At 42.5% G+C, this 20,788-nt stretch overlaps 1 protein-coding gene across 6 annotated transcripts in view; it reads right to left on the bottom strand.

The window, feature by feature from the left end:
- The window catches only part of fam184ab (family with sequence similarity 184 member Ab), a 154,203-nt gene that overhangs the window by 68,598 nt on the left and 64,817 nt on the right, over nucleotides 1-20,788 (bottom strand). For all 6 annotated transcript variants that reach the window (XM_014205127.3, XM_014205130.3, XM_014205129.3 and 3 more), the window contains one exon: nucleotides 1,386-2,240. In XM_014205127.3, coding sequence (XP_014060602.1) covers nucleotides 1,386-2,240 — 855 coding nt within the window. The remainder of the gene's footprint in view (nucleotides 1-1,385; nucleotides 2,241-20,788) is intronic.

The raw sequence follows: 20,788 nt of genomic DNA, 5'->3' as shown, positions 1-20,788 counted from the left end.
CTACTGCTCTCAAGGACTCGTTACCTATGAAATAATACATCGGATTGGCCATGAAATAGGCACTTAGCTTTACATTTCCCATGGGAATAAAGCCCATTTGCAAGTGGTGTTCTAATAAATATCTTGACTCGTTTGGCAGATTTAAAAAAAAAAAGTTGATGTTCTTTAAATGAATAGATTAAGGGACTACATTTCCTCAAGCAAGAATCTATTTCACTAACGGAATCTGAATATCTGGGTGTTAACCACAGAAGTCTTGCCCAAAATCTATTTGATGATAAGATGGAGTATCTTAAGAGCCAAATGTAGACTACCTTTACAGCCCGGCTTTCTTTCTCCAAGTTGTCTGCCATTCACTAGGCCTAAATTAAGTCTGCATTCTTTGTAGAGGGACACAACATGTAGCTACAGTAAAATAAACATCTGGTAGTGAGTGAAACAGGGGATGCATTTTGATTGTCTAGTATAGTGTGATTTCCCATTCTGATTGGTCCGTAGGGTGTGATTTCCCCGATGAGCAGGTGCAGGTGTGTGTGCAATGAGCCGTTTAGGGAGAGAGGACATGCTTTAATCGCTCTCTCAGTTTGTTTTGTTCCTCTTAATGAAAAACCCAATTGTGGTGGCATGGCTGATATCATCGTGTCACACCTGCCTTCCTGATAAGCAGTAGGCACCCATCTCATACTAAACTGACTGGATGGGCTCCTGGGAGCTATCCATATAACACAGTCCCACCAATACATGTTACGGGGACTAGGTCTTTGGTTTACTGAAAGGGAATATCTATAGTAACCAGTATTATTAAATTACAATTAAATCACACTGGGATTTTCAGGATTATCACACAGGTAATTGCCAAAATAAAGGAAACACTTCCTGAATTAATTAAGCAATTAAAATCCCGTCATGCTTAGGCTCAAGTATAGAAAGTTGCCCATTATTTTGGCTACCATGGCTAGAAGAGATCTCAGTGACTTTGAAAGAGGGGTCTCAAAGGAGCAAAGGCAGTTTAAAGTGCGTTTTCCACAACCATCAAGAAAACACCAAATGATGGAATTTCTTGTGGAAGAATGGAGTCGAATCCCTCCAACAGAGTTCCAGACACTTGTAGAGTCTATGCCAAGGTGCATTGAAGCTGTTCTGGCGGCTTGTGGTGACCCAACGCCCTATAAAGACACTATGTTGCTGTTTCCTTTATTTTGGCAGTTATCTGTATTAAATGCTTTCTGGGCTAAACAAAAGATTACCGTAATAATACAACATCAACGTTAGCTACATATCTTCTACTATGAAGTGGACATGTGTATCTCTTTAAGACTAATAGCTTTGGGGCCTTTCATTGGGACATTTAAGCCACAGAGGGGTATCTCCACAGCCGATCTTACCTTGATGTTGCTCTCGGCTGCAGTGAGCGAGGCCTGCAACTTGTGGGACTTCTCCCTGTGATCCCGGGCCTCCTCCTGCACCCTCTGCAGCTCGGAGCGCAGCTTCCCCAGGGTCTTCTGCAGCGCTGCCTCCTGCATGTGGAACTCCCTCCGCAGCTCCGCCTCAGTCTTCTTCCAGGCCTGCAGGTTGTCTGCGGTGAGCTGCTGCGTACGCTTCATGGCCTCCAGCTCGCGCTCGTAGAAGGCCTGGGCCTTGTTAAGCTTGGCCTCATACTCCTCCACCAGCCTCTTCTTGTCCCCCTTCACCTCGTCCACGCGCTCCGACAGGGACTCCACCTCAGCCTTGTGCAGCTGTCCCAGTTTCTCCTGGTCCTTGCTGTGGTTCTGGTTCTGGCTCTGGTGGCTGCGGAGCAGCTCCGACACCTCCTGCCGATGGTTGGCCTTCAGCTCCTCCAGCGCCAGCTTCTTCTCCTGCTCAAACTGGGCCTGCGCCGTGCCGAAGAAGCGCAGTTTCTCCTCGAACGAGCGCCGCATCTCCTCCACCTCGCGGGACATGGTGACAACACGCTTTGTGTGCTGAGCCTCGGTGCACAGCTGCATGTCCTCCACGCGCTGCCGGTAGGTCTCAAACTCGGCGAGGGCCTGGCGCTTCATGCGCTCGTGCAGCTCCATGGACTCCTCCATTGACTGGATGCGCTGCTTCAGGTCCATCTCGTCACTGATCTTGCCCTTGTACTGCATGATCTTCTCCCGCGTCTCCGACAGGATCTGCTGCACCTCCTCCTCGTGCGCCTCCTTCAGTATCTGGATGGCCGCCTCGTGCTCGTCGTTCTTGGTGTTGAGGGCGTAGATTACCTGGGGAGGCGGGAAGAAAATTAGAATGGGAGACAGGATAGAACAAACGCATATCCAATGGCTTTGAACGGGTGCTGGAGATCAAAGTGAATGTCCCTCAGCAAAAACCTGTATGGCGACGCGTTAGCAGTCTTCTCCGGTTCAGGCGATAAAAGTAACCTTAATGTACATCAGCAAGAAAGTTCAAGCTTTGTATGATGATATGATAGCATTGTCCTGAAAGTAAAAGGTTTCTCATTACATTAACTGTCTGACTGCAGTCATAAAACACTTATGAGACGCATGATTGACAGTTGAGTGAGTGGCTGACCTTTACTCCCCCAAAATTACTTCCAACTGAAAGCCCGGATAATCTGACTACAAAGTGATTTTGGGAGAAAATGAGTTTTACATTTACAGTTTAAGAGCCATGAGAAATGTCCCCTAATCTAATCCTCCCCCTACTGATCCAGGGTGTTTGCTCCGGGCTGCTGCCCTACGGAATAAGGCTATTTGTTTTCTCGCCAGATACACACATCCAATAATTCATCATGCTGAACAGTTGAATACTTTTGATAATCCTTGTTTACTTAGTACAAAAGCCTGTCATCACAATAAGATAGAAAAGAAAGGAAAAATAAAATGCCCTTTTCTGAGAATTCTATCCATATTTTGTACACCAGGGTGAAAACATCGGAAGGACTGTGAAGTTCTTAAATGTGTTGCCAACTTGCCAGTGTTTTTGATATGCAAAACCTTTTATAATATGTTTAAACAGACTTCTTTTGTTATCACCCTTAAGATTGTCTGTTACGGCTCTTCATCAAATGATAGTAAATGCAACACATTGTACCCAACCAGGTAGGTCAACATTTTTATCAAAGGTTTATTCAAGAAAATACAAACCCACCAGGGCTTCCTGGCTTCCTATTGTAACCTCCCCTGCAATCCTTCAAGCACATTATCATGTCTCAAAGGAGATAAGAGACCTATGCAGCAGTATCTCAGCTCAATACCCATTATAGACCTTAGGCCTAATCATATCCATCCTTTAGATAAAATAATCATGTCCTCGTTGAAATGCATTTTAGGGGAATGAAAGGACCCCAGCTTGTGACGTTTCTCACAAGCAATGAGGGGCTGAGTCTGAATTAATTTCCATAATTGTTTTGACAAATGATTAGGGGAGAAAGCTAAAAGTTCTGTGCCTATCTGGTGTTAGTGCGGCAATCTAGCTAGCCACATGTGAAGAGAGAGATAGAGGGAGAGATAAAGAGGGAGGGAGTGAGAGAGAGATGGATGGATAGAGAGTGAGAGAGAGACAGAGAGAGAGAGAGAGAGAGAGAGAGAGAGAGAGAGAGAGTGCGGTCTGTTGTCCCATGGTCTCAGCGGGTGAGATGGCTTTGGCAGAGAACCGTGATGTGGTGTCATCATTCCATAATGGATTCTCCCCTCCATTTGACCTGAGAGGAACCCAGGACTACCTCCCATATAGCCTCCATCCATTTTTATCTCTATCACGCAGCCAGGCACGGCTCAGCACCGTCAGTTCCTGCAGCACGGACCCTACAGCCATTTAGTAGAGCCAAGGGCTTTGGAATGAGCTTACTCAGCATTCTCCCAGGATCCTCTTCAAAAAAAGAGAGCGAGAGATGAACTGATTTAGGCCTATGTGTTCTGTTTCAAATAGAACGCAAACGAAATGCACTGACAAGAGTGAAACAAATCAACGTCAAAGTTCTGTATCGATTGCAGACTCATCAAAGTATTGCTGCTACCTGTCTTTTTCTTTATCACAAGTCTAGCCGTTTCCCAAAACCCATATCCTCCCTCTTTAATTAAAAGGATATCCTCTGCTCCTGAATCATTATGTTAGGCTCCATGTGTTATTACCATCCCCATCTCCCCAGGTGAGATCAATGTGTGGTTCTGCTGCCTGAGATGTTCTCATAATGACAGTGACTGGGCTAATGAATAAGACAGCACTTAAAGAGCACAGAGCAGTACAAAATAGATTTTTGTACAACGCATTGTGAACGCTGAATCTGTGATTGCAGATGGATGCATTCATCACTGACGGGATGAACCCAATATAACACAGGCTGCTTAGTAGTCAGCCTGAAACATGAGCTGAAAGCCCCAAGAGTGGGCCTAGACCTACTTACCGTTAGCTACGAATGTGTTTGCTAACTGTCTCAGTCTTAACACTAAGCTCCAATAATTGCTTAAAGGTGAGCCTTATTCATGTTCCCAGAATGGTTTGAGGATGCTGAAGACAGAGAAGAAAGGGTAATCTCTTAGATCACGAAAGGAAAAGACATCTCAAGGCAACACTGGAGGCTCTGGGTTAAGTTTCCAGAGTGAACTACTCAGCATTGCCCATCTCACAGACTCTGGAATACAGAATGATGATACACAAAGGAGTATGGATCTGAATTATTGCCATAAATGAATGACGACCAGTAATCCCAGGTAGCAAGATTTAGATATAGAAGTGAACAGCGGGTGTCAAACTCAAAGCCCCCTGGTTGTGGATGTTAATCTTTGGGCTGAAGCCAGCACGTTCGGCACATGACGAGGCATCATCTGCCCCAGAAAAGGAGGGCTCAGCTCAGGTCTGAGAAATCCAATGCTTCTCTTCCTCTCCTGGCACTGGTGATTGAATCACTCCTCCTGCCCAGTGCAGAGGGTCATTACTAATGTCTAAACATCAGCAAATGAGACCTTGATGATAGCGATTACCACCGCCGTTTGCAGAGGAGTGCGGAAGGGTAACATTATGTTCAGTACAATGGGACGCTCTGTAAACAGGGCCAAATTATACTGAGCAAAAATATAAAAACGCAACATGTAAAGTGTTGGTCACATGTTTCTTGAGCTGAAATGAAAGCACAAAAAGCTTATTTCTCTCAAATTTGGTGCACACACTTTTTTTTTTATACATCCCTGACAGTGAGCATTTCTCCTTTGCTAAAATAATACATCCACCTGGCAGGTGTGGCATATCAAGAAGTTGATCATTACACAGCATGATCATTACACAGGTGCACCTCCTGCTGAGGACAAGAAAAGGCCACTCCAAAATGTGCAGTTTTGTCACACAACACAATGCCACAGATGTCTCATGTTTTGAGGCAGCGTGCAATTGGCATGCTGACTGCAGGAATGTCCACCAGAGCTGTTGCCAAATAATTTAATGTTCATTTCTCTACCATAAGCCGCCTCCAATGTCGTTTAATAGAACTACCAACAGGCCTCACAACCACGGACCATGTGTAACCACGCCAGCACAGGACCTCCACATCCGGTTTCTTAACCTGCCGGATGGTCTGAGAGGAGCCACCCGGACAGCTGTTGAAACTGTGGGTTTACACAAACAAAAAATGTCTACAGAAACTGAAAGCTGAAAATGTCCCAGTTCTTCCATGGCCTGGGATACTCTGGATAGATACACTACCAGTCCAAAGTTTTGGAACACCTAGTCATTCAAGGGTTTTTCTTTATTATTACTCTTTTCTGAATTGTAGAATAATAGTGAAGACATCAAACTATGAAATAACACATATGGAATCATATTGTAACCGAAAAAGTGTTAAACAAATCCAATATATTTTATGTTTTAGATTCTTCAAATAGCCACCCTTTGCCTTGATCACAGCTTTGCACACTCTTGGCATTCTCTCAACCAGCTTCACCTGGAATGCTTTTCCAACAGTCCTGAAGGAGTTCCCACATATGCTGAGCACTTGTTGGCTGCTTTCCCTTCACTCTGTGGTCCGACTCATCCCAAACCATCTCAATTTGGTTGAGGTCGGGGATTGTGGAGCCCAGGTCATCTAATGCAGCACTCCATCACTCTCCTTCTGGGTCAAATAGCCCTTACACAGCCTGGAGGTGTGTTGGGTCATTGTCCTGTAGAAAAACAAATGATAGTCCCACTAAGCCCAAACCAGATGGGATGGCGTATCGCTGCAGAATGCTGTGGTAGCCATGCTGGCCAAGTGTGCCTTGAATTCTAAATAAATCACAGACAGTGTCACCAGCAAAGCACCCCACACCATAACACCTCCTCCCCCTACTTTACGGTGGGAAATACACTTGCAGAGATCATCTGTTCACCCACACCGCTTCTCACAAAGACACGGCGGTTGGAACCAAAAGTCTCCAATTTGGACTCCAGACCAAAGAACAGATTTCCACCGGTCTAATGTCCATTGCTCGTGTTTCTTGGCCAAAGCAAGTCTCTTATTCTTATTGGTGTCCTTTAGTAGTGGTTTCTTTGCAGCGATTCGACCATGAAGGCCTGATTCACACAGTCTCCTCTGAACAGTTGATGTTGAGATGTGTCTGTTACTTGAACTCTGTGAAGCATTTTTGGGGGATGCAATTTCTGAGGCTAGTACCTCTAATGGACTTAGATTGGTTCAAATGCATTAAGAAGGAAAGAAATTCCACAAATTAACTTTTAAGAAGGCACACCTGTTCATTGAAATGCATTCCAGGTGACTACATCATGAAGCTGGTTGAGAGAATGCCAAGAGTGTGCAAAGCTGTGATCAAGGCAAAGGGTGGCTATTTGAAGAATCTAAAATCTAAAATATATTTAGATTTGTTTAACACTTTTTTGGTTACTACTTGATTCCATATGTGTTTTTCATAGTTTTGATGTCTTCACTATTATTCTACAATGCAGAAAATAATAAAAATAAAGAAAAACCCTTTTGACCGGTAGTGTATGTACAACAGGGTTTTCCATTTCCAGCCAATATCCAGAAACTTCGCACAACCATTGAAGAGGAGTGGGACAACATTCCACAGGCCACAATCAACAGCCTGAGCAAACCAAAGAAAAGGCGATGAGTCGCCATGCATGAGGCAAATGGTGGTCAACCCCGATACTGACTGGTTTTCTGATGCACGCCCCTACCTTTTTCTTTATGGTATCTGTGACCAACATATGCATATCTATATTCCCAGTCATGTGAAATTCCTAGATTTGGGCCTAATTAATTTCTTTCAATTGACTGATTTCCTTATATGAACTGTAACTCACTAAAATCTTTGAAATTGTTGCAGGTTGCGTTTATATTTTTGTTCAGTGTAGCTGAGAGCGGTTCTATCTCAAAGGACAGCGCTGCAGAGTGCCTGTCCGCCATCAATGCCTCGGTCATGCCAATGACTGTCTGTATCCCACTATAATAGGATGCAGTTGAAGCCAACATAAAAGCCAATCTTGTTCATGTGACTTTAGAGTGTTTCCAGTTTTGTAAACTTAATTTCTAACTTGTATTCACTATTCAGTATTAGTTGGACTAAGTCACGTACAAATATACCGCATCAACCACCTCAGAGGCTCCTTAAAGAAGTGAGATGCTGATTCGCAAAGCTACTGAATATGCATTAAGTGTGGAAATGGATTTAATGAAGTCGAAAGAAAGTGCTAATTAGAGTCATTATAGGCACAGTTTCCATTAAACTGCGAGGTGCACCTAAAATCCAGGAGGTAATTAAGGCAGATAAGGGGGTAGCACAGGGCCAGCTCTGTAAACTGTGCTTTGTTTCATACAGAGGGAACACTGACTGGAACTTTGCTATGCTGAGCAGATTCTCCAGCAGTGTGACACAAAAATTCCCCCACTGCAGCATTTACATGGCCTGATTGTGAACAAGTTTCTTTAAAAAGCCTGACTTAGCAGTACATAATATATGATTTTTTCCAAGGTCAAATTAAATGGAAGGGTTTGGCGTACCTTAAAGGTTGCTCAAATCGAATAGTTAGCCTAATTTCAGTTTATGTGACAAAACAAGCAGTGTAGAGAATCATTGTACTATCTAAACCGCTGTGAAATATATTTTCAATAACCAAAAATATTGTATTTTTAGCTGTTTGAAGCTGGTGTACAAAACCAAAAGTAAAAGATGCAAAAACAAAACTTAAGAGCGGGAAGCATAGACATATCCCACATAGACTTGCTTTCAATTAGAATGACAGATCTATAACTCACATTTCTATGTTAATTTGGTCAGGTCACCCAAAAAGTTACATGTTGCAGCGTTAAGCCTCTCATAGACAGAAGATTATGGTTTACGTACATAGGCAGTAGTAGCTTAACAGTCTTTACACAAGTCATTGTGTGATCTTATCTAAGGCAGGTTTGATTGGCTGTGGCCCTTTATTAAGTAATAGATGGGCGTGTGAAGGGAGGCCTTCATGGGGTGCCTGCCATCTCAATCTAGAAGGGGGGCTGAGTATGAGAGTGGATGTATGAATGTTTATGTTCATCCATCATTCTATACTGGTCCGTACCATAATCAGGGCTGTTACGGTGACCATATTACTGCCACACAATGGCGGTCACTAGTCATGACTGCAGTCAAATTCCACGTTCCACATTTAGTCACGGTAACTAGGCTTCTCCAAAACTGCGCTCAGATGCTTCTTTTGGTCATTAGTAGCCTACCAAACTTGCTAACTGCTAGTCACTAATGGCCTGCTACTCAGCACTCTATTGTCCCTCTAATCACTCTGACATCAATGCAAATGTGATAAAAAATCTAATCAAACACTTCATGAGAGGCCATGAGCTCATGTTGTAAAACATTTCATTGGGCTATGCAATTGCGTGAGAAAACAGAGTGATAGCCGCTAATAAAACGATGAGGATCCCATCAGCTTCAATAGGCTAGGTTTATTATATTTATGTCTCAACTTTCATAATATTAAGCACATTGCTTCTCTTTACAACAGGAGTATAGCCTACCTGGCTGGCATGAAAATAAACCACAAGAAAAGCGTCCTCCATTCGCTATTCAAGTGCATAGACTACATGTATTTTCCCCCCTGCAACTGTTCGCACAAGTGCATGATAACAGTCCACTCTAAATCAAAACTAATTTCACACATATATTATTTAGTATATGTAAAGACAAGATTAAATTAAGAATAGTCTAATGGGTGACAATATTATCACTTGTGAATGATGTATTATCACTTGTGAATGATGTATTATCACTTGTGAATGATGTATTATCACTTGTGAATGATGTATTATCACTTGTGAATGATGACCATAGTTTGCAGTAAGACAAGAAACAGAGCAATACTTTTTTGTGGTTGTGACTTTTTCAAATAGTCGCACACCTCATGTACCCTAGGCCTATATGTTTCGATAAGGTTTGTATCATAACTAATGTGGCCAAATAACTCCAAACGTAGCCTATTGGCCTACGACCCCTGGAACACGGTTAGAGAGCACATGGCTTACAGACCCTAGTGAAACGTGTGTTCTTATAAATCCAGTCATTGTGCAATCGTGTGTGAAAACAGAGTTTTGAATGGCAACTATTTATTTAAAAGAGGACCACAGCTTTCTCCCGTTGCTATATTTATTGCTCAATTCTTAAAATTAAGCACAATAATCCGTTTTACAACTAGTGTAGTCTAACTGGCCTAAATAGGTGGAACGTGAGTTTCAAGTTTGAGGGAGATCATTTTCAACATAATAATTCCCCTTTATAATAAAGCATTACATGAATAATAGCATTTGCAGACATGTAAGATAGCCTACTGTCACGACGTGGCCCTTTGGTGGTGTATATCGTGGCTTCCCCCCTCTCTCACTCTCCCCACCACAAGTTTTATGACTTCACGACAGGTCATAAATACTTGGTAGAAACTGCCATGCAGTACTGAGGGAGAGAGTCTACCAGAACAAAGCGTTTCTCTTTGTTCAAACCTCCTAATCCCCAAAATGGGAAAACTAAACAATATTTCTATTTTTGAGAATGCGGGAATGGTCCGTGGACACTTAAGGAACAGTCACGACGAGTGTGTTTCATTTGGTGATCTCATGAAGGACAGGAAACACACAACTGTTTCTCTTAAAGTGTACATATCCCATCTGTCAGGTTTACATCTAAATACTGTCAAATGAATGAGTAAATATGAAACTATTTGTGAAAAGATGTAACGTGATGTTAACCTTCTAAATGAGAAAATATGGGTTTTCATATAAAGTTAACCAAGTCCACGTGAGCATAGATATTACGTCGGCGTCATGAACCACCCTTTTCTCTGAAGTGTATAAAACCCACTCCTGACGAAATTCACATTAGACTAGAAAACATGTAGCTGATGCTTCATGTGAAATGGTTAAGAACTATAATAGGCCACGGAGACCATACAGCGTGTAGGGTTGGCTACGTGGCTGGAAAGGATTTAACTCTGAGACTATCGATCACTACAGAATAAGTGAGAAATTCTAGACGTCAAATTACTAGTCTGCAGCTACAAATGACGTAAACCTAGAACAAGAATACAGACAACCGCTGAAGCATCTAATCTTCCGAATGGTACTCTGAAGTATCCATTCTAACCACGAAAGACATTGTGACTTTGGGGGTGTTAACCAGAGATTCTGATGAACTCTACAGGACGATCGAGGATTCCAACAGAGAAGACAACAACGACATACCGATGTAAATATATGCATTGCAATTATTCTCAAATGAACGGCCGTTCATGTGCAAAGGATTAGCATTTCAATGATTATAATTATCCACTGTGTGTAGTGAATCCATTTTGTCTTTCCCAGTCCCCACTCCTTTCCTTTGTCTACCAAGCCGTCATATCAGCTTAGCCCACTAGGGACTTTTCTATCATTGTTAGTAACCAGTATCTACTGTTTGTTTGTTATGTATTTCTGTGATTAGTTAGTTAGTAAATAAATCATTAAGCCAATTTTTATATTGCTGATTCATTATGGAAACTAGGTTTTGTGCAGATATCCAAGGGTTTGCGTTGTTCTGTAATGAGAACTGATGAAGTAATAATAATAATTCATTATTAGAAGACTAATTTATTAGATATTAAAATGTCTGAAGAGTTGAATTCAGAAAATGATGACTCTGTAAATCTCAACATTTTCTGTGGTGCCCAGACTTTCTTGTTAATTAATGTTTACATGATTAGATTAATCACGTAATAATTAAACCTAGAGAACTGATTTGATATAAATAAGTCTTCACATATAATGATAGTCCAGACACGACACTACTATTGGTAATGTGATGAGTAGATTGGATAGTCATAATTTTGTCTAAAAATACTATCACAGCTTATTGTGAAATAGACACAAATGACTTATTCAAAATTCGTGACTGCCTATGTACGCAAACCATAATCTTCTGTCTATGAGAGGCTTAAAGCAGCAATATGTCATTTTCATAACGCATTCGTGTGCCTTACACAAATTCCAATTTGTTGTGGCTAACGTTAGCTAAGCTAAGGGTTAAGGTCAGGGTTAGGTTTAGGGGTTAAGGTTAGGGTTAGGTAACATGCTGGCTAAGTAGTTAAAGGGTTAGGTTTAGGAGTTAGGTTAAATGGTTGGTAAAAGGTTGGGCTTATGGGAAAGGGTTAGCCAAGATGCTAAGTAGTTGCAAGGTAGCTAATTAGCAAAAATGCTAAAGTTATCAATGATGAGATTCAAACAGACAACCTTTGGGTTGCTAGATGCCCACCCATCTTTCCCAACCAACCTCCCTTCTATCTACCTCCTATCATTTCTGTCTTAAGTAACCTTTGGTCTTTATCTGTGATTGAAATGCACTGTATACAAAATCGTTTATTGCACATGAAAAAATATATTTTTTCGTGTGCCTGTCACAAATTTCCAATAAGCAATGTGTCTATTTCACAATAATCTGTGATACTGGGTTGCTAATAACATAACTAAATCACTGTTCAAAAAAATAAATGTTCATTGTATGGCTAAGTGGGTACAGTGTAGAGTATGTAGGCCTAGGCTATATCAGATACATTTATTTTTTCTTTGCATGTGAAAAATGTGACCTTTTATAAACACATTTAATGCAATTCTACTACACTTTATTTATGACTGGAGCAGTGGCGATTTTAGCATGGAAATCTTAGTGGGGCAAAGTCCCAGAAAATGTTTTTAGATGCATGCCAGCAAAGCCACTACACAACACAATACAACACTAAACAATACATGAATTGCACTATGATGGTAACAAACAGTGTCCACAAACTGTTAGGGCCTACATAAAGCTGTCCAACAGCAAGAGCTTTCTTTTCAGCACCATGGAGTGAATCCTTACCTCCACTCTGGTAGCAAAACAGTTCATTCAGCTTCATTTACTGCCTTTTTAAAAAACCTAGCTGATATGGGTGACTTGCTTAAACAAATGTGGTTTCTACTGTCATCTGAGATGTTCAAACTATGGCATAAGGGAATTATGAGCGGATAAGACGCCATCCGTAATTTGATTAAGACATTAATGAGCGAGCTAAAACGGACATAGTCAATATAACTATTTGTTTAATGAGTGAGCTAAAACGGACATAGTCAATATAACTATTTGTTTAGCACTTTTCAAATGTACAGTGACAGAATTCAGAACATGGGCTGTTCTTATAGTATTCTCCCTGTACACCAAGTCAGAAACGTAGGATAAATAAAGGGGCCATGTAAGCAGACAATGAAAGCTCTTACAATATTTAATGAGGACATTTCTCTAAAACAGACTATAGGCTACATGTGCACCACCAAGTCAGAACAGTAGGCTAAGTTATGAGGGGGAAAGGGACCAAATTATTAGGGCGAGGCACATGAGCTACTAACAGCGTACTACACAACATACACTTAGTATTACTTTTTTAGCTACAGTATACATATCTCCCTGGCATATTACATAATTTATGCAGCAGCATACAATACATTTTGTTGTGCTGTAATCACTTGAACTGGAAGATGGCGCAGCAGTCCTTGTGGGCAAATTTTGTCATCAAACCTTGTCACCGAAGTCTGGCATTCTCTGGTTTTATGGTGCTTTCAAGACAACTGGGAACTCGGAAAGGTTGAATCATGACGTTGGTGGTCTTCAAGTCGGAGGTCTAGAAAGAGGCCCGAGTTCCCGACTTGGAATTCCGAGTTGGATAACTGTTCAAAACTAATTTTACCAGTCGGAGCTCGTTTTTTTCAGAGTTCCCAGTTGTCTTGAGTTCCCAATGCTCTGTATTTTCCGCTGGCTGCCCCACCACCACAGAAAGCACTGAGCTAGGCTAAACAGGTGGGGTTCTGCTCTGAATGACGGGTCGCCACTGGACTGGAGACATTAGTGGAATATTTTTTAATAGGCCAAATTAAAGGACGTGCTACCTTGTCCTGGACCTGCTGTTTTCCTATCCCCCCCGCTCTCCCTCCCTCCCGCCCTCCCTCTCTCTCGCCCTCCCTCTCTCTCGCCCTCCCTCTCTCTCGCCCTCCCTCTCTCTCGCCCTCCCTCTCTCTCGCTCTCCCTCTCTCCCGCCCTCCCTCTCTCCTGCACCTGCTGTCTTGACCTCTGAATGCTCGGCTTTGAAAAGCCAACTGACATTTACTCCTGAGGTGCTGACCTGTTGCACCCTCTACAAGCACTGTGATTATTATTTGACCTTGCTGGTCATCTATGAACATTTGAACATCTGGCCTTAATGGCCATGTACTCTTATAATCTCCACCCGGCACAGCCAGAAGAGGACTGGCCACCCCTCAAAGCCTGGTTCCTCTCTAGGTTTCTTCCTAGGTTCCTGCTTTTCTAGGGAGTTTGTCCTAGCCATTGTGCTTCTTTTAGGCTGGGTTTCTGCAAGTGTTTTTCTCAAATATTGCGATATGCCTGGCTTGGCCTCTCTACTTTTCACAGACAGTCGCAACTTAACAATAATCTGCCCAAAATGTGCGCGGTGCCTTTCCTTCCGACTATAGGCAATGCGATTAAAAATAATCAGGAGCTTATTTTTTTGGAAGAAGCTAAATATCCTCTGTGGCCAAATCATGCTTTAGTAGCCTATTTTGAATGATTTTATTTATTTCTGTATAGACAGGAGTAGTCTAATTAGGCTATATAATTCTGGCTATTTCATTAAATTTACTTTAGGACAAGCTGAGCTTCCCCTATCCTTATGGATGCGCCACCTATGCTTGCATATTAAAAATGTTACTGCATGTAACCTCCATTCATTCGCTATTTGAGTGCAGGCTACGGATGACATGGTTTTTTTTGTAAACCATTCTAATCCAAAATAATTCCACACATATATTGGTAGCCTATATGTAAAGATCAAATTAAATTAAGAATAGGCTGATGGGTGAGAATATTATCAAGTGCTTGTCAAATTGTGAGAGACTGATGAAGTGTGTGGAGCCTGCACAAACAACAGCTCATGCCTTACAGTACATGCAACTTTTTTCAAATCATCATTAGAGTCCAATCATGCAGCCTTAGAATGTGTTAAAAATCTAAACATATAGCCTAACATTTGTATCACAACTAAAATTGCATAAATAACTCTAAATTAAGCATATAGGAGGACCTGTTTCTTTGTTAACCGGTCAACACAGAAGCCGCATGTGTGCACTCCCTCGGAAAACGTTTGGAGAAAATATCCTTTCTATTTTATTCAGCTATGTATTGTATTCTTCATACTATAAAATAATGCCACGTAATTCTAATCAAATCTTGTCTGCTAAATTAACTAGTGTAGCCCACAGCCATACGGCATAGCCAGATCAGGGCCTTAAAAAAATGAAAATAATAATAATATAAAAAAATACATTTAAAATAATTAAAACGTATGCACACACGTAAGTCGCTTTGGATAAGAGCCTCTGCTTAATTACTAAAATGTAAATAAGGACAACTCAGAGTATGCTATTCTGTTCTCCTGAAATAGACTACATTTTCTTCATATCATGTTTCTTTAGACCTGTCTAAAATAAATAATGGATTTATTGTGATGGTGTAGGCTATATTAAATGGATTTATTAGACTTTTTAAAATGAAGGCCTAGATGTTCCAAAGGTCTACATCAGTGGCTTGTAGGCTATGCGTGGAAGCCAGGATATGCTAAATGTGTTTATGTTAATTAATGGTAAATTACCGTGACACCGGCAGTTATTTGCTTGACAGTCACCAGCTAACAACATTTTATGACCGCCACAGCCCTAATCATAATTATTATCATAGTTATTCTTAAGTATTTTTATGAATGGGAAATGTAATTCCATTATGTTGTGCAATCATTTGTTCTCCCTTTGTTCCCTCTCTCTCCTCCCTCTATTCCTGATCACAGGTGACCAGTGATAATGGTATAGTGGAGTGCTATGGGGTGGGGCTTCTAGTCTCCTGGGTTCCGGGCCTGGGAGAACATGAGAGAAGGTGTCTCCACAAGTATGTCTTCTTATTGGTACCCGTATCATGTTTTAGTTATTTTCAGCCTGAGGGCCATGCATTTGTAATAAATATGCCTCAACTTTAGTATCAGACAATGTGGTCGTGCGATTCCTTTCATAGATACAATCCAGGTTTCATAGATACAGTGAGGGAAAAAAGTATTTGATCCCCTGCTGATTTTGTACGTTTGCCCACTGACAAAGAAATGATCAGTCTATAATTTTAATGGTAGGTTTATTTGAACAGTGAGAGACAGAATAACAACAAAAGAATCCAGAAAAACGCATGTAAAAAATGTTAGAAATTGATTTGCATTTTAATGAGGGAAATAAGTATTTGACCCCCTCTCAATCAGAAAGATGTATGGCTCCCAGGTGTCTTTTATACAGGTAACGAGCTGAGATTAGGAGCACACACTGAAAGGGAGTGCTCCTAATTTCAGCTTGTTACCTGTATAAAAGACACCTGTCCACAGAAGCAATCAATCAATCAGATTCCAAACTCTCCACCATGGCCAAGACCAAAGAGCTCTCCAAGGATGTCAGGGACCTACACAAGGCTGGAATGGGCTACAAGACCATTGCCAAGCAGCTTGGTGAGAGGGTGACAACAGTTGGTGCGATTATTCACAAATGGAAGAAACACAAAAGAACTGTCAATCTCCCTCGGCCTGGGGCTCCATGCAAGATCTCACCTCGTGGAGTTGCAATGATCATGAGAACGGTGAGGAATCAGCCCGGAACTACACGGGAGGATCTTGTCAATGATTTCAAGGCAGCTGGGACCATAGTCACCAAGAAAACAATTGGTAACACACTACGCCGTGAAGGACTGAAATCCTGCAGCGCCCGCAAGGTCCCCCTGCTCAAGAAAGCACATATACATGCCCGTCTGAAGTTTGCCAATGAACATCTGAATGATTCAGAGGACAACTGGGTGAAAGTGTTGTGGTCAGGTGAGACCAAAATGGAGCTCTTTGGCATCAACTCAACGTGTTTGGAGGAGGAGGAATGCTGCCTATGACCCCAAGAACACCATCCCCACCGTCAAACATGGAGGTGGAAACATTATGCTTTGGGGGTGTTTTTCTGCTAAGGGAACAGGACAACTTCACCGCATCAAAGGGACGATGTACGGGGCCATGTACCGTCAAATCTTGGGTGAGAACCTCCTTCCCTCAGCCAGGGCATTGAAAATGGGTCATGGATGGGTATTCCAACATGACAATGACCCAAAACACACGGCCAAGGCAACAAAGGAGTGGCTCAAGACGAAGCACATTAAGGTCCTGGAGTGGCCTAGCCAGTCTCCAGACCTTAATCCCATAGAAATCTGTGGAGGGAGCTGAAGGTTCGAGTTGCCAAATGTCAGCCTCGAAACCTTAATGACTTGGAGAAGATCTGCTAAGAGGAGTGGGACAAAATCCCTCCTGAGATGTGTGCAAAGCTGGGGCCAACTACAAGAAACGTCTGACCTCTGTGATTGCCAACAAGGGTTTTGCCACAAAGTACTAAGGCATGTTTTGCAGAGGGGTCAAATACTTATTTCCCTCATTAAAATGCAAATCATTTTATAACATTTTTGACATGCGTTTTTCTGGATTTTTTTGTTGTTATTCTGTCTCTCACTGTTCAAATAAACCTACCATTAAAATTATAGACTGATCATTTCTTTGTCAGTGGGCAAACATACAAAATCAGCATGGGATCAAATACTTTTTCCCCTCACTGTACATATAATGTACCATATTGTCTTCTTCTAATAGAAACTAGAGGCCCACTCACTGATGCTGTTGTGTTGGTGTTCCCCTCTCTGTTCTGTTGCGTAACTGTATTGGTGCCTTTTTAATTATTGGGATGGATGGGTTTTTCACACCTTCACTAAAGTGATGAATGTTTCACACGGCTCTCTAATCTGCATTATTCATTTACAATTCTTAGTCTAGCCTAATCACGATGCACTGCACTGTAGGCCGAGACTAAAAGTGTGGATTTCCTATCAGTATTGCATGGAAATGTAGCCTTATTAATATTACATAACAACACGTTTGAATTACAGCCGGGACTAATGGCGAAGGTCACAGGAAGTGATGTGCTCCACTTGCCATCAGACAGGAATTGCACATGTTAATGGATGGTGGAATGGTTGCTTGTAGTGAGTGGGCACAAAACAAACGAGTCATGCACCAATTTGTCTCTGATTCATCTAACTACCTTGAAAGCCTTACTGAATGAGATCTTACTCCGAAGCATCTAACTCCAAAGCACTCTCCTCCTTCAGAAATGTAATGGTTGATTAGGATCATTAAATCACATTCCTCTCATTTCAATATTGTAAAATATCCCCCCCCCCTTCAAACAGCATTGTCCGTTGTCCCTGAAAAACATCTTCCTCAGATACTAAAGCCAAAGAAACTAGAGGACCCATGCCAACCTCTGGGATACCACCTGATAAATCTCTAATACCTTATACTAGGCCGCAGCACTGGGGGTGGTGAGAAAAGCCTTGATTGTTGTGCTTCCCCTCTTCCTTAGCAGGCCTTGACAGGTTAAGTCTATGCGTACCAGGGGCAATTCGTGCCTGCTGATGGAAGGCATGGTTTCCAGGCCCCTGATGTCACCCAACATGGGCAGCAACCTCTGTATGGGATCAATAAGTATTTGCTGGGAAGGAACAGTATAAACATCATCTGTCTGAGAATGGTTCTAGGGCTGGGGCCTACTACATCTTGCCAGCCACTCAATTTCTAGGAAATGTTATAGCGTTTCAATTCAGATAACTTGGCGTCCAAGTAGACACACAGACAGTATTGGTAAAAATATCAGTGTGTATGACTTGCTTTGTTCTACAGCTGTTTGCCAAAGAACTTGATGAGAACACTGACTGTGGCACTGCTGGAGCAGATGAAATATCAGTATGAAGGCTCATGTGATCATGTCTCCACACATGACTGGATGACACCTCAAACAACGCAAGAGGGCAACATGGTTTAAAGATCTGGAAGTTTTTTAGACAATTTTTGAGAGGCACAAAAAGTGATGGCATTTCCCTGTGGGGTTTCGGAGCATCCTCTTCAGAGTGTATCGCAGCCAACTGCTATGGTTCATTTGTTGTGTGATCCATCGCCCTAGGGGAATACAGGCTGATCAGCAGGGGAATAAGAACCGCTTCTGTTACTGTAGCCTCCTTTCTCCCCCTTATACCAGGAACTGGGTAGAGACAGGAGAAAGGGCTGAGGGAATGGAGTACTGGAGGACTTTGATTGGCCTTGCACTCAGTTCTCCATCAGCATAGTGACTAAAGTTTCTAAAGCCCCGCCTTGGAAGTGGTAGTTGTAAGAGAGTGCTGAGGTGTGAAGCTTTCAGCCAGACTCGCAAGAAAAAAGAGACAACACTATTTAATAGGCTACATCTCATGGAAAAGGCCAAATGCTCAGACGGCGGTAAATGCCGATAGCTGAAAAGGTTATCAGTGCGTCATTTGGCCCACCTCAAAAACTAACATTTGGCTCACAAGTTCTGCTACTGCCCTGTGAGTGTAATCTAAACACAGAGACAAATCCCCATGCAGGCAGGATATGATCCCCCAAAAAATCCCATACACACATGCATGCAGCCCCAATATTCCACTATTTGAAGATATAAATGGGATGTTTAAGGTTGGGGGATATATGTCACGGCATGTGCATTTATGGAATGAGAGCAGAGGCATCATATCTGACAGCCAATGAGCTTAAACTGAACTGGACTGTTGTGGAGATGAGAGAGGTATTACTGATATAATTTCCACACACTTGAGTCTGACACACTCAAACCCGATTCCTGTCGTCACGCAATCCTCACCTTCTTCGCAATAATTGAATGTTCTTGCTCATGTTTACTGCAGTAGAGCTGTCCAGGTTACATGATGTTCCTTGCTCAAGGCAATATGGAATCAGGTTGATTCCCGGCTGTCGGGGAGGTAAGCGCTCCTCCACCGCTCAGTTCCTGGAGTTGGCCTCAGTAGGCCTCTGTGGGGGGATGGCTAAAACAGAGAGGGATGTAAATCAAACTACCAGAGATGCCATGGTGTCTGTGACCCCGATATGACAGTCTGTCTGGCCACACTGTGACAGCTCAGTGCTGGGTCTACTTGGGCCAGAGACACCAGCGAATGGAGACCAGCTGGCCACTCGGTCAGACGGTCTGTCATCTCCATTTAGACATATCCTCTATCTGACGTCTGTCTGTCTGTCTGGGTAGTGGGCAAAGAGACATCAGCTCTACCCACACAGCCACAGGCTCATTTAGAGTCTGGACAGGCTGTCTGCTGGCTGGAGAATAGCCCATGTGATAGTCAGTGGGGGGGGGGGGGGGGGGGGGATCAATCCCTGTCAGCCTGCAGCCTGGCATCATGGTAACCCTGGCCCAAGGCCCCTCCCAAATCACTGCCTTGATCTCAGACCTGTCAACGGGGCTTGTCACATTGCGGATGTATAACCCCACTGGAGGAGTGTGAGCCAGGAGAAAGCTCAGTCTGAACGTTCACAGTGCTGTGTCTATTGATTGAAGAGAGTGTTTTTTTTTATTGTCATGTGCACTATCACAGTGAAATTCCTTTCTTGCTTGTTCTTTCCCAACAATGCAGTAGTACTATAAAAAGTATAAAAAAGTAAAGTAGAACAAAAACGCATGAGAAATAGAAATAAGAAAAACACGAGAAAGTAAGTAAGCTATATACAGGGTCAGTTCCAGATCCAGTGCCAATACCATATGTACAATGTGCAGGGATACTGGAGTGGTAGGGTTAGATATGTATAGGGGCAAGGTGACTAGGCATCAGGATATATGATAAACCGAGTAGCAGCAGTGTGTATGATGATGATTGTATGTGAGTGTGTGTGCGTGTGTGTAGAGTCCGTATGAATGTGTGTGTGTTATGTGGGTGTGAGCAAATGAAGTGTGTGTGTAAGTGTGTGTGTTGGAGTGTGAGTATGTGTGTGTGAGTGAGTGTGTGGAACGTGGATAAAATGAGTTTGAATGTGCATAGAGACTGCAAAAATGTCAACTCCCACCAGAACCGCACTTCGCCGAGACCGACAGCATCTGGGGCCGCTCCCGCAACACGATCTTCCACGTCCGGACATGGCTCGGGCGCCCGAGGCCCAAATATGATATAAGGGTCAATGTGGATAATCTGTGTAGCCATTTTATTAGCTATTTAGCAATGTTATGGCTTGGGTTGTTTCCTACAATAAGTGGTTCTGACATCACACTAAACACATTCTTCAGTGCAGTTACAGAGGCATAAAAGTGGAGAATCTAATGTAAATGTAAATGTCCCACTTGAGTGCATAGCTT

This window comes from Salmo salar, chromosome 06, assembly GCF_965601325.2.
Source record: "Salmo salar chromosome 06, fSalSal1, whole genome shotgun sequence".
In the NCBI taxonomy this organism is placed as follows: Eukaryota; Metazoa; Chordata; class Actinopteri; order Salmoniformes; family Salmonidae; genus Salmo; species Salmo salar.
The sequence above is the reverse complement of the archived record's forward strand: the minus strand, read 5'-3'. Positions and strand labels throughout refer to the sequence as shown.